The 14,235-nt window shown below is 34.8% G+C and overlaps 1 protein-coding gene across 1 annotated transcript; it reads left to right on the forward strand.

Annotated features, from left to right (window-relative positions):
- Nucleotides 1–10,457: 10,457 nt before the first annotated feature.
- LOC142177418 (uncharacterized) lies at nt 10,458–11,649 on the forward strand. Its single transcript, XM_075245908.1, has 3 exons — nt 10,458–10,623; nt 10,857–11,351; nt 11,567–11,649. The coding sequence occupies exons 1-3, from the start codon at nt 10,458–10,460 to the stop codon at nt 11,647–11,649; spliced, it is 744 nt and encodes a 247-aa protein (XP_075102009.1).
- Nucleotides 11,650–14,235: the final 2,586 nt, after the last annotated feature.

Consider the following 14,235-nt stretch of genomic DNA (forward strand, 5'->3'; position numbering starts at 1 on the left):
TTTTCCTATTTCTCCCATTTAAATAATTTGGTGTTCTTTCACACCCTTTTGAAAGGGCACATCAACAATCAATGTAAAAAATAGGGAAAACATCCCAAATTTGTGAAAAAAGATAAATAAAATTCCTAGTTTATTAGAGTGCCGCATTACCTTGTTCATGTCCCTGCTTTATATAATTATATATATTGAAAAATAAACTTAAATATTTATCGTAAGAGATTTTTTATTATTTTTTATTTTATTTAATTAAAATATAAAACATAAAGTAAACATACATATTAAAGATTTAAATCAATATAACATATGTAGTTATACCAAAACATATAATATTATCATGTATAATTACTTATTGTCTTCATCAACATGAATTAGAAGTCTATTTTACAATTATTATATATTGATAATCCATCATGAGATAATATGCAAAGTCACCAACACATGATAATATTTCTCAATAATTTCATCTCTATTTCTATCATAAGACGCCTCCATATTAGTAGAAGACTTGCTTGCATTTCTAAAGGAATACCAGAAGGCCTATCTCCTTCCTCAATCTCAGTCATGTCTTCATTAGCATAATAGTTGAATTCCTTATCAGTGCAAGAATGTTGTCGGATAAAATTATGTATAGCCATTGTAGTTGTAATAAGATGATTCTGAGTGTCAAACTTGAAAGATGGAATTGAGCGTAAAACATAAATATTTTAAATATATAAAAATATTATTTTCGTAAAAAAAAGTTAAGTATGTTTAAATTCAAATTCAAAATGAGTAACTAATTATTAACAACACATAATACACAATTTAATTTTCTTAAAATTTAAATTTAAAAAAAAAACTAATTATTACCTAACCTAGTTAACTTTATCCTAAATTGCCAAGTGACCAATTGTGAGACTGTCATTTGGCTTAATGTGGAGGATTTTTTTTCTTCTTTTAAAAATATATAGATATAGATTATGCGATGCAATTGTAAATTTATTACATATTTGTAGGTAATTTTCACAAATTAGATTTGCTAACTGTTTTAAAGATTCGGGAATTAATAGCATATAAAAAAATTATAAATGATTATTTGTAGGAAGAGACTTGATAATCCAAAGAAGGATATAGATAATTTACTTTAGTATGAAAAAAGAAGAAGATAATTTAGAAAGTTTCAAGGCATTACACAAAAAAAAAATCAAAAAAGAATTTGAAAAGTTACAATATATTTATATATATGATATCTCTAATTTTAAATGAATTGTAGAAACTAGAAACAAAAAAAAAGAAGCTTAAATTAGTAAGGGATAATTTAAAAAATATAAAGTTATGATGAAGATAGTTTTGTCTTGAATAAATTAATTTTTTGTTTCTACTTTTTGGAAGAAGCTAGAATTTTCTGCTTCTTCCCAAAAGCAAAAAAACTACTTCTCCTGCTGGCCAAAAGTATTTCTCTGTCTTGGCCAAACAGCTTAAATTTTTTTAAAAGTACTTTTGACCTTCGAGAAGCTTGGCCAAACAGGCTCTTAGTGTGATTTGTTGATATGACAAAAAATATGAGTAATATGTTGGAGCTGATCAAATCACAATAAATGTGCAAAAAACTTCCAGAGCATCAACGAAAAAAGTTTATATGGTCTTTGTTAGGTTTTTGTCCTTTTTCTTATCAAATAGGCTTGAGGTATATTCTAGGTCATAGGGATAAATTGACGAAAAGCAATGAATTAAGTAGCTTATTTATGCTTAAAGGCATGATTCATAGCATGATTAGGCCAACGAAATACTCTGCACACAAAAAGCTATAATCTACTGTCATAACTCATAATACAAAAAATGTGAGTAATATGTTGGAGCTGATCAAATCTCAATAAATGTGCAAAAAACTTCGAGAGCATCAACGATTTAAGTTTATATGGTCTTTGTTAGGTTTCTGTCCTTTTTCTTATCAAATAGGCCTGATATATATTCCAGGTCATAGGGATAAATTGACGAAAAGCAATGAATTAAGTAGCTTATTTATGCTTAAAGGCATGATTCATAGCATGGTTAAGCCAACGAAATACTCTGCACATAAAAAGCTATAATCTACTGTCATAACTCATAATACAAAAAATGTGAGAAATATGTTGGAGCTGATCAAATCTCAATAAATGTGCAAAAAACTTCGAAAGCTTCAACGATTTAAGTTTATATGGTCTTTGTTAGGTTTCTGTCCTTTTTCTTATCAAATAGGCCTGATGTATATTCTAGGTCATAGGGATAAATTGACGAAAAGCAATGAATTAAGTAGCTTATTTATGCTTAAAGGCATGATTCATAGCATGGTTAAGCCAACGAAATACTCTGCACACCAAAAGCTATAATCTACTGTCATAACTCATAATACAAAAAACGTGAGAAATATGTTGGAGCTGATCAAATCTCAATAAATGTGTAAAAAACTTCGAGAGCATCAACGATTTAAGTTTATATGGTCTTTGTTTGGTTTCTGTCCTTTTTTTTTATCAAATAGGCCTGATGAGGTCATAGGGATAAATTGACGAAAAGCAATGAATTAAGTAGCTTATTTATGCTGAAAGGCATGATTCATAGCATGGTTAGGCTAACGAAATACTCTGCACACAAAAAGCTATAATCTACTATCATAATTCATAATACGCTAACTCTACAATTTGCACTAGTGTAATTCCTTATATTCTTCCGCTTCCCATGAACAAATCCATCAACCACAACCCAGATAAGGATCTGGATTCGCACATCCACCACAAAACCCTGACATTACCAACAAGCACAAGCATGGGGAACAAAGCACCCAGATTTCATCCTTCAAGGAAATATTACTAGCCTATAATTCCATGGCAGACATCAACTCGATGATCCTAGATACCCCCTATCCCCTAACAACTCAAATGTCCAAGGAGTTCAAGATGATACAACCATGAAAAGCATGATGTTGGACATTCCTACTACCGGTACTAAGGGTATCAAGGAGATAAAGTTAATTGAAGCCGACCGGAATAGGATGTACTCACCATGGAAATACTCATTGACTGTAAAATTGATTGGGAAAAGGATCTTACATCAATACCTAAGAGAAAAATAGCAAAACTTTGGAAACCCACTGAATCTTTTCCTCTAATTGACCTGAGCCATGACTACTTCATTATCAAGTTCACTAAGGAAGAAAATATGATACAAGCTCTTCAAAATGGCCCATGGTTCATTAATGGCTACTTTCTTTCAGTGTGACAATGGGAACCAAATTTTGTAGCAGAGAAAGCCAAGCAGATTCACACGGCAGTCTGGGTACGACTACCACAACTTCCTACAGAATTCTACGACGGCATAATACTAAAAAAAATTGGTAACTCAATTGGAAAGCTCCTCAAAATTGACGCCTGCACTAGTACTACCCTTAGAGGAAGATATACGCGACTCTGTATTGAATTGCCAACAAATAAACCAGTTCAAACATGCATCCTAATAGGCACACACCTACAACAATTAGTTTATGAATGGAATAACTTCTTATGCAAAAATTGTGGCCACCTTGGGCACACAGTAAACACATGCCTCCAAGCACCAAAAAATACAGGGATAACGCCAGATTATAACAACAGTTTGCAGAACTATGACAAAGAAAATAACAACCCACAACTTTCACTAAAAGATCAATGGCAAATAGTCACCTTCAATAGGCGGAGGAACCAAGGGAAAGGGAAAGCATTGGAAAAATAACTCGGAACTTCCTTGGCCAACAACCCACAACCAAGTACTAGTATTGATGTTAAAATCTACGACGCAGTGTCAGGTAAGTATCTCAACACCCAAAAATTAACTTATAAAGCTATTAATAACCCTATATTTTTTAATAACTCTGACAATATGGGCCCTAGCAATATTAATACAATCTCACATCCTAATGTTAAGGAAGATGAATTAATTCCCACTTCTAATAAATTCGATTCTCTGTTAAATCAGTAATCCATCTCTATCACTGCAGAGAAACAAACAATTTCTGTCAATGACAAATGTCACGACCCAAAATCCCGCCCCAAGCGTCGTGATGGCACTTAGTCTCTAAGATTAGGTAAACTGATTACAATTTTATTTCAAGCCATTTTTTTAAACATATAATTTAATACAAGTGTCGAAATCAAAAGCGAAAACAAATATAACAACCTCCCAAGACTGGTAATACTAAGTCATGAACTCTAGCTGAATACGTGCAATGATCTCAAGGATCGAATATAGAATACTGTTCGAATAAGAGTTGACAGTTCAATAAAATAAAAAGACTCCAAGGGACGACCAAGCAGCCCTACCTCGAATCCTTGCGATCGCACTCTAATCTCTGCCCGAATCCGATATCTCCAATACCTAGCTCTGCACAAAAATGTGCAGAAGTATAGTATGAGTACACCACAGTCGGTACCCAATAAGCATCAAGACTAACCTCGGTAGAGTAGTGACGAGGTACAGTCAAGACACTCACTAGTCGAATAATCTGTGCAGTATAGCATACAAAAATAATAAAAATACAAATAGCAGTGATAGCAACAATAATCAACTAGTGATATAAACAGCAAGGCAACAAGAACACCATAAATATTGCCCAAACGAATAATGAACACAAGCACCACCAATTAATCAAGTCCCTCAAAATATACATCTTTTATCTACAAGTTCTTCGAATAGAAATCTTTAGAATATAATCCTTTCAAATAAATATCTTACGAATATACTTCTTTCAAATAAATATCTTTCGAATATAATTCTTCAAATAAAATCTTTCGAATATAATTCTTTCAAATAAATATCCTTCGAATATAATTCTTTCAAATAAATATCTTTCGAATATAATTCTTTCAAATAAAATATTTCGAATATAATTCTTTCAAATAAATATCTTTCTTATATAATTCTTTCAAATAAGTATCTTTTGAATATAATTCTTTCAAATAAAATCTTTTGAATATAATTCCTTTCAAGTAAAAGTCACCATCTGACACCTCATTTCATAATCGTAAAAATTACGGGTCTCAGCCCACTTTCATTTTTTCACGGCACCTCGTGCCCATATCTCTATCACAACCGTACGAACAACTCACGCAGCCAATATTATCATCATTTACTCATGACACCTCGTATCTACATTTCATATCATAAATGCACGGACAATTCACAAGGCATAAGATATAATAATATAATAAAATGACTAAGAAGTGAACAATGAGAAATTACAGGAAGAAAACAACACAACAAATAGAGTAAACAACTGGGGCGCTCCCGAGGTACCACCTCGTAGTCCCAAAAGTAAATACATAACAGAGGAGATCCTGAGATACCATCTCATAGTCCCAAAAGTAAATATGCAACAAGGGAGCTCCCGAGGTACCGCCTCGTAGTCCCAAAAGTAAATATGCAACGGGGGGATCTCCTGAGGTACCGCCTCATAGTATAAAAGTAAATATGCAAACAGGAGAGCTCCCAAGGTACCGCCTCGTAGTCCCAAAAGTACATATGCAACAGGGGAATCTCCCAAGGTACCGCCTCATAGTCCAAAAAGTAAATATGCAAACAGGGGGAGCTCCCGAGGTACCGCCTCATAGTCCCAAAAGTAAATATGCAGCAGGGGGATCTCCCGAGGTACCGCCTCGTAGTCCCAAAAGTAAATATGCAAACAGGAGGATCTCCCGAAGTACTGTCTCGTAGTCCCAAAAGTAAATATGCAGCAGTGGGATCTCCCGAGGTACCGCCTCGTAGTCCCAAAAGTAAATATGCAAACAGGGGGATATCCCGAGGCACCGCCTCGTAGTCCCAAAAGTAAATATGCAACAGGGGGATCTTCCGAGGTACCGCCTCGTAGTCCCAAAATAAATATGAACCAGCAAAGATGAAAAAATAACTCAGCAAGAACAACCTCCTTTTTAATCCAAAATTTCTAATAATTATATTAACGTCTCAATCTAAACTTATTTAATTAATTATTTGCATATGAAAAAGTTATAATGTAATTATTTTCAGAAAATATAAACTCAACAAGCATACGGAATTCACATAAAAATCAAAGTAGCAATCACATCAATTTATCATATAAAACACATTCGACAAACAAGAAACGAGGCATGGCAAATAAGGATTTAATAAGTGCCAGAAATTTCTAATTTAATACTTAAAAATGTCTATGACTTTAAACCAATAAAATTTATACATATAATCCTGAGTATGTACTCGTCACCTCGTGTACACGGCTTTCACATTACACAAAATGGCACATATGACTCAATGCCTAAGGGGTAATTTTTCCACTAAAGGTTAGATAAGATACTTACCTTTTTGAAGTTATGCTGATATTCCAAAATAACCTTCTTGCTTGAATTGACCTCCGGACAGCTCAAATCTATTCAAATTAATTGTATAACTTCATTAAAATTCATCAAAAATAATTCTGGATAATAAAACATCGACTTAAAATTTTATATTAAAAAGTCAACCAAAGGTTAACACGGGGCCTGCCTCTAAGAACCCAATAGAATTTGTACGAAATTCGAATACCCATTCCGATACGAGTCCAACCATACTAATTTTATCAAATTCCGATAACAACGCGACCTCCAAATCTTAAATTTTTGTTCTTGAAAAGTTTTTTTTGCAAAAATCTTGATTTTCTCCATTAAAACTCAAATTAAACGATGAATATAACCATGGATTTATGAAATATAATTACTTTTGAATGTAGAACACTTACCCCAGTCGAAGTCGTGAAGAAATCCTCAAAATCACCCAAGAACCGAGCTCCAAAAATCCCAATCGAAAATAAAGAAATGACCATTTTTGGGTCCTTAACATTCTGCCTAGTTTCGGCTTCTGCAGACATATTTGCGCATCTGCGGAGTGCACTGCCCAGCTGAGGCCTCACATCTGCGGACGAATTTCTGCTTCTGCGCGAGCGCTTTTGCGATGGCCATACGCGCACCTGCGGACGAGCCACTTCTGCGTTCCCTCTTGCGCTTTTGCGGTCATGCAGGTGCGTAAAATGCGTTGCACCTGTGACTTATGCCCAGTCTATCCAATGTTGCTTCTGCGAGATTGCTTCTGCGATGAAGCATCCGCAGCAGCGAGAACACCAGCAGCAGATTTTCAGCAGCTTCTTCAAGTCCAAAAATCAATCCGTTAACCATCCGGAATTCACCCGAGGCCCTCGGTACCTTAACCAAATATACCAATACGTCCTAAAGTATAACACGAACTTAGTCGAGGCCTCATACCACGTCAAACCACGTCGAATTTATGAATCGCGCCTCGAATCGAATTATGAGTTTTCAAATCTTCCAACTTCTATAATTGGCGCAGAAACGTATCAAATCAATCCGGAATGACTTCAAATTTTGCGCACAAGTCATAAATGACGTAATGGAGCTATTCCAATTTTTGAAATCAAATTTCGACCCCGATATCAATAAAGTCAACTCCCGGTCAAACTTTCTAATAATCTTCTATTTTCCAACTTTCGCCAAAATGCGTCAAATTGTCCTACGGACTTTCAAATCTAAATTCGGACATACACCTAAGTCCGAAATAACCATACGAAGCTATTGACATCATCAAAATTCTATTCCGGAGTCGTTTGCTTAAAAGTAAATCTTCAGTCAACTTTTTTCATTTAAGCTTCAAAAATAAGGATTATTTTTTCAATTTAATTCTAAACCTTCCAAAAGTCAAACTCGACCGCACACGCAAGTCAAAATACATATTACGAAGTTGCTCGAGACCTTAAATCATTAAACGAAACGTAAGTTCTCAAAATAACAAGTCGGATCGTTACAACAAACATTCTGCATACATGTCTCTTTCGATAACTCCAAAGCAATCCATAGCCTTTAAAAGCGCAGCCACTAACGAATGAGCATGTGGAGACTCAAAAATATGCAATTACTTAAACCCTAATCTACTAGCCAACTAATCACCCTACCTATGCAGATAACTTGTAAGCTGCATCTCCTTCTAACCAAATATTACAACAACATTTGTCAAAGGAAATCAGCCAAGTGTCAATGATAACACTCCCTCCGATCACCGAAAATCCTCCTCCCTAATATTCCCCTTATCTCATGCATGCAAAATCTTCTCCATTAGATTTGGAATCATTAACGACTATTCACTCAACCACAACATCTATATCTTCCCCTTCGAAAAATCATGAACAACATCCAGACCAACCTCAACAAAGCCAGAATTCTATCAAACTCCCTTCTAAGGAAAACGGTGGCTCATTTTCCACCTTTCCCACCACAAAATTCCGTTTCATCCCCCAACTTTTGTATCACCACCCCCGACTCCCAACCAAGACCCAGGGGCGGATCCACGCGTAAGGTTCTGGGTGCTGCAGCACCCACTGACCCCGACTGAGACTCTGTATATTTATATAAAGATTTTATGAAAACTGATATAATATTTGGGCAAGCATCCATTAACCAAAAAGTTTAATGGGTACTTTGGTTTGGAGCTTGAAGTTAAGCCGCTTGTTAATCCGATGTTGCGAGATCGATTCCCGCTTGCAGCATCAATTTTTCCAAAAAAAATACTTTTCCTTATTATATAAAGCGTTGACTCCCTTGTTTTCTAATCCTTTTTAATGATGACTTATAACTTACCTTTCACAGTAAAGAAATCACAGTATACACAATGATTAACAAGTTTTCTTGACCTCCCTGTCTCAAAGTTAAAACACAAGGAACAAGATAATAGTATTTGGTATTTTGATTAAAGCTAGAGATTTTGGGTATAAATAGTAATATTCTATCGAAGATAGTTGGTTTTATAAATTATAATTCTTATTACTTATGCTTTGTAAAATAGAATCATTAATATTTTTTAATGAATTTTGTAACTATTTTGTGGCAAATAAACATGAAAAATAAATTTATCTCTATTTCTGATTTACTTAATTTCAAAACTGAATATTTTTGGGATAAATGAAGGTTATTAGCATCAGTTTATGCGATTGATAAATTTATCCCATTGGATCATTGCTTCAAAAATTTGTAAGTTTTCATCTTGTCTTCCGAAAGAATAATATTTCTGATATATTTAGTTATAAAAAATGTGATCAATTTTTCAGTTCAATGTGTTAAATATGTTGTTATTGCCTTATTATTTGTATTGTTATATAGGGGCATGAGTTCCCCAATAGGTTTTAGTTGAATTATTTGAACTGAATTTTAGGTAAAATTGAATCTTATTATGTAGGAATATTTCATCAATCTTTGTGAATCGAGATGGATAGGTTTGTCACAAGAACGAATGTTGGGCAACCAAGTTCTAGTTCTACCCATCCATCTATTGCGTCATCCATAGCTCCGAAAATTCAGAGGGGCACATTTCTTTATGATCTTTATTTAGAATCTCTCAACGCTGATCCGGGAGATAAAAAAACATATTACAGAATATAACCCTAATATACGTGATGAAGTTAGGAGACATTATATTCAAAAAAGCCTTGCCAGCCCGTGAATCATGATTTCCTAAAACTAAATTTGGGAAGATAATGCGTCAGTTTTGTCCTGGTTGATTTAAGGGTCAACATTCTAAGTGGTTGGAGTACAGTATATCAAAAGATGTTGCATATTGTTTGTGTTGCTATTTTTTCAAAAATGAACATGAAAGTCATGGAAAAACGGTAGATGCTTTTACAAAAAATGGCTTTAAAGCTTGGAATAAGGCTATTGAAAGATTTAAAGTTCATGTTGGAGAAGTAAATAGCATCCACAATAAGTGTTTCAACAGGATGCTTGATTTAATGAATCAATCACAATCAATTCGCACTTCTTTTGACAAACAAACCGAGAAAGAAAAAAGTGATTCTCGACGTTGATTGAGTGCTTCAATCGATGTGGCAAGATTTCTTTTGAGACTAGGTTTTCTATTCTGGGCATGATAAGAGTCAATCTTCTACAAACAGAGGTATCTTTCTTGAGCTTTTGCAATGGTATGGAGATATTGATCGGGATGTTGGAAGCATTATATTAGAAAATTCTCCAAAGAATGAAGTGATGTATTCTCCAAGTATTCAAAAAGATATTATAGATGCTTGTGCTAAAGAAACAATCAAAGCTATCATTGAAGACCTGGATGGGGATTTTTTCGGGATACTAGTTGATGAATCAAAAGATATATCACACAAGGAGCAAATGGCACTTGTTTTGAGATATGTTAACAAGGAAGGCGAAGTAATAGAGAGATTTGTTGGTATTGTTCATGTTAGTAATACATCAACTATGTCATTAAAAAAGGCAATCTGCTCCTTTCTTTCTGATCACTCAATAAGTCCAACGCAAATACGTGGGCAAGGTTATGATGGGTCTAGTAACATGCAGGGAGAGCTAAATGGTATTAAGACTTTGATTATGAATGAGTCTCCATCAGCATATTGCATTCACTATTTTGCTCACTAATTACAATTAACACTTATGGCTCTTGCAAAGAAGCATTCAGATGTAGATAACTTTTTTTGTATAGTTGTTAATGTCTTAAATATTGTTGGAGCATCTTTTAAGAGCAGGGATTTGCTTCGAGAACATCAAGTTGAAAAGTTAGAGGAGTTGCTCAAATCAGGTGAAATGCTTACTGGACGAGGTAAATCAAGAAACGTGGGCTTCAACGAGCAGGTGATACTCGTTGGGGTTCTCATTATAAAACATTGGATAACCTTATTGTCCTATTTCCATCAATTATTTATGTTGTTGAATTTACTGCACGTGAGTGTCCAAACTATGTCGATAGAATTGTTGCTGAAAGTCTTATAGGTAAGATTAAGGAATTTGATTTTGTTTTTATACACTTGATGTTAAAAGTTCTAATAATGACAGATGAGTTGAGTTGTGCATTACAAAGGATAGATCAAGATATTGTCAATGCTATGGGAGTCCTTGCTCTTACAAAGCAACGATTACAAATGATGAGGAATAGTGAATTTGAATCTTTGATGAAAGATGTCTCTTCTTTCTGTGATAAACATGATATAATGATTCCAAAGATGGATACTCTCTACTTTCCTGGGAAGTCGAAGCGTAGAGCTCTTGATGTTACATATTCTCATCATTTACTTGTTGAACATTTTTATGGTGTTATAGATTTGCATTTTAAAGAGCTTAACCGTCGCTTTAATGTTGTAAGTACTGACTTACTCCACGATATGGCTAGTTTAAATCCAGTTAATTCATTTGGTAATTTTGATAAGAACAGGTTAATGAGGTTGGTTGAATATTATCCGAATGAGTTTGATAGCATCAAGCTTCGAGATCTCAGTTGTCAGCTTGATAGTTTTATAGTTTATGCCCGTGGTATTGACAAAAAGTTTTTTGGTATGAAGGAATTAGTGACCTTGCTAAAGTGTTGGTTAAGTCAGATCTGCATCAAACTTGGCTGCTTGCTTATTTGCTTATCAAGTTAACTCCCATTCTTCTTGTTGCTACAACTTATATGGAACGAGCTTTCTCATCCATGAACTACATCAAAAATGAACTTCATAACAACATCGGTGATGAATTTTTAAATAATTGTTTAATTTGCTATGTAGAGCGTAAAATATTTGCAAATATCAGCAATGATGCTATTATTCATCGTTTTCAACATATGAAAAGTCGTCGAGCACAGTTGTGAGTTATGACTAGAAGTCATTTTTGGTAATGACAATAGTAATAGTATTTTTCTCATTAACTTTTTTCACGGCCCCATTCGAATAATTTGTACTTATACTATATGGTTGTTTGCACCTTTATATTAAAATAAAGTGAGCACCCACGACCTTAAAACCCTGGATCCACCACTGTCAAGACCCACAAACTTGGATAGAACAGGGGCTATAAGGACATGCAGCCTTTTTCTCGATGATCATCAATAGTTAGGAAGTATGGATTGTTCTACAAAATCCAAACTTCCTAGCATAACTAATCTCCGAATGAATAGCCCTAGCAATGGGGAATTACATAAATCACATGTGGCTGACCAACATTATCAATCCATTAGCCCCAGCTCTACCTCTTGTCCTCTTTCATAATATGCAAGCACACTGGAATCTCCTGCACAACTTCAACCCTCTCAACAACATGGAGTTACTATATCAACTCCCCTTCTTCACTCATGTCAATCAAGTGACGGACCACCCAATGTTTTACCCATGGCAGCCAATCCCACAACACAATCCGATCCCACTGGATATCCACAACCAACAACACCCTTACAACGAGAAAGAACAAGAGGATCAAGAGATATTAGAAGAGATGGTAGAGGAAATAATCATTCCACGGGTTAGAGGATCATTTACCAAAATTTCAAGCATCATAGAAGCATCTCTCATGTTATTCCAAGAGATGGAGGACAGAAAATACATATTCAAGTACCCAATGGCCCTCTACAAATGCTCCATCGACATCCGACCTCCAATCCTAGAAGCGACAGGGAACTTCGCAGTAGTACTAAGCCTATCTCCGAGGAAATTCACTTAACTCTGACAGGAGGGGCTAGGGAACAATAATCTCAACATCAATCATCTCCTAATGAATAGGTCAATGAGTCTTGTAGTCTGGAATATTAGAGGTGTGAACAATGATGATTTTAAAAGAAATTTTAGGGAACATCTTAATATTCATAACCCTGACATGGTTGTACTGTTGGAAACCAAAATGACTGATCATACCTCTCTCCGTGATGAGTTTCACTTCTCTGATATGCTCGAGGTTCCAGCTGTAGGCTTTGCTTGAGGAATAGTTATTTTTTGGTTTGGAAATTTAGTTACAATCAATCTCATAAGCAAATCCCATCAAGAAATCCATACAATACTCCAGGTATCTCCTATCCATCCCCCTAGTCTTATTAGTATTATATATGCCAGTACTTCTCTTAATCTTCGTAGTAATCTTTGGAATAGACTTTGTGCCATAGCGGATACTTATCAAGGCCCTTGGCTAGTATGTGAGGATTTTAATGAAATTCTCTCTCAAAATGAAAAATGGGGTGGTAGAACTATTAACTCTCAACGTTCCTCATGCTTTTGGTCATGTGTGAATTACTGTAACCTAATAGACCTAGGCTTTAAAGGAGCGAAATATACCTGGACTAACCGTAGAGTTAACTACAATGGTCTAATCCTAGAGCGAATAGATAGATGTCTTGCTAATACTTTGTGGCTCGACCAATACCCTGATGCGTCTATCACTCATCTACCTAGAACTTACTTAGATCATACCCTTCTACTTCTCCAATTCACCAAGCATGCCCCTCCCCTTAGTAAGAAACTCTTTAGGCTCAAAATCTTTTGGTGTTATCACCATGAATTTGACACTATTGTCGAAGACTCTTGGCATGAGAGACAACTCCTTGAAGCCACTGACTATTTCCAACATAGGGTTTTACACTGGGCAAAGTCTAACTTTGATAATATTAATAGGAAGAAAAATAGAATTTTTGCGAGACTTTATTCAATCCTACCCGAAATATCCTACTAGCCATTTTCTATATCTTCTGGAAAATGATCTTATATTTGAATATAACAACATCTTGAAAATAGAGGAAGACTATTGAAAAATTCGATCTCGTATTAATTGGCTTAACGATGGGGATGCTAATACAAAATTCTTCTACCTAAATGTAGTGAATCGTAGAAGAAAAAATAGTATCTCTTTTTTCAAAAATAGTGATGGCAACTGGTCCAGCACAAATCCTCAATCACACTACTGATTTTTTCCAAAAAGCTTTCCAAACTTACCATATAGATACGCCTTTTCAAAATATCCTCAATTCATAAACTTGCTTCGAAAACATAGATCTCTCGGAATTGGATTGCCCATTAAAAGACTTTGAAGTTACCTGTGCTATATTTTCATTTAAACCTTTTAAGGCCCCGACCCCCGATGGAATCCACCCTTTTTTTAACAAAATTATTGGCATGTAGTTAGAAATTCTGTTTTAACTTTGTGCCACGATAATTTTAAGAATCTCTCAATTCCGGAAACTCTAAACTCTACCTATATCTACCTCATTCCAAAGTTTCACAATGCGTACAACCTCAATAATGTTTGCCCTATAGGACTTTGCAACACTATCTACAAAGTTATTACAAAACTTAGTGTTAACAGAATTAAGCCCTACCTTGATAGGCTAATCGAGCCCTATCAATCTTATTTCCTCAAAGGCAGAAGAACTAGAGACAACACCATTATTATTCAAGAAATCGTTAACCATTTTAAA

Source organism: Nicotiana tabacum, chromosome 23 (assembly GCF_000715075.1).
Source record: "Nicotiana tabacum cultivar K326 chromosome 23, ASM71507v2, whole genome shotgun sequence".
Classification (NCBI taxonomy): Eukaryota; Viridiplantae; Streptophyta; class Magnoliopsida; order Solanales; family Solanaceae; genus Nicotiana; species Nicotiana tabacum.

Excerpts from the sequence above, each read along its gene's own strand:
- LOC142177418 (XM_075245908.1), top strand. The coding sequence starts at position 10,458 with ATGGCTCTTGCAAAGAAGCATTCAGATGTAGATAACTTTTTTTGTATA. Across the intron at positions 10,624-10,856 it reads TGAAATGCTTACTGGACGAG|ATGAGTTGAGTTGTGCATTA; the intron begins GTAAATCAAGAA and ends TAATAATGACAG. Across the intron at positions 11,352-11,566 it reads TATTGACAAAAAGTTTTTTG|AGCGTAAAATATTTGCAAAT; the intron begins GTATGAAGGAAT and ends TTTGCTATGTAG.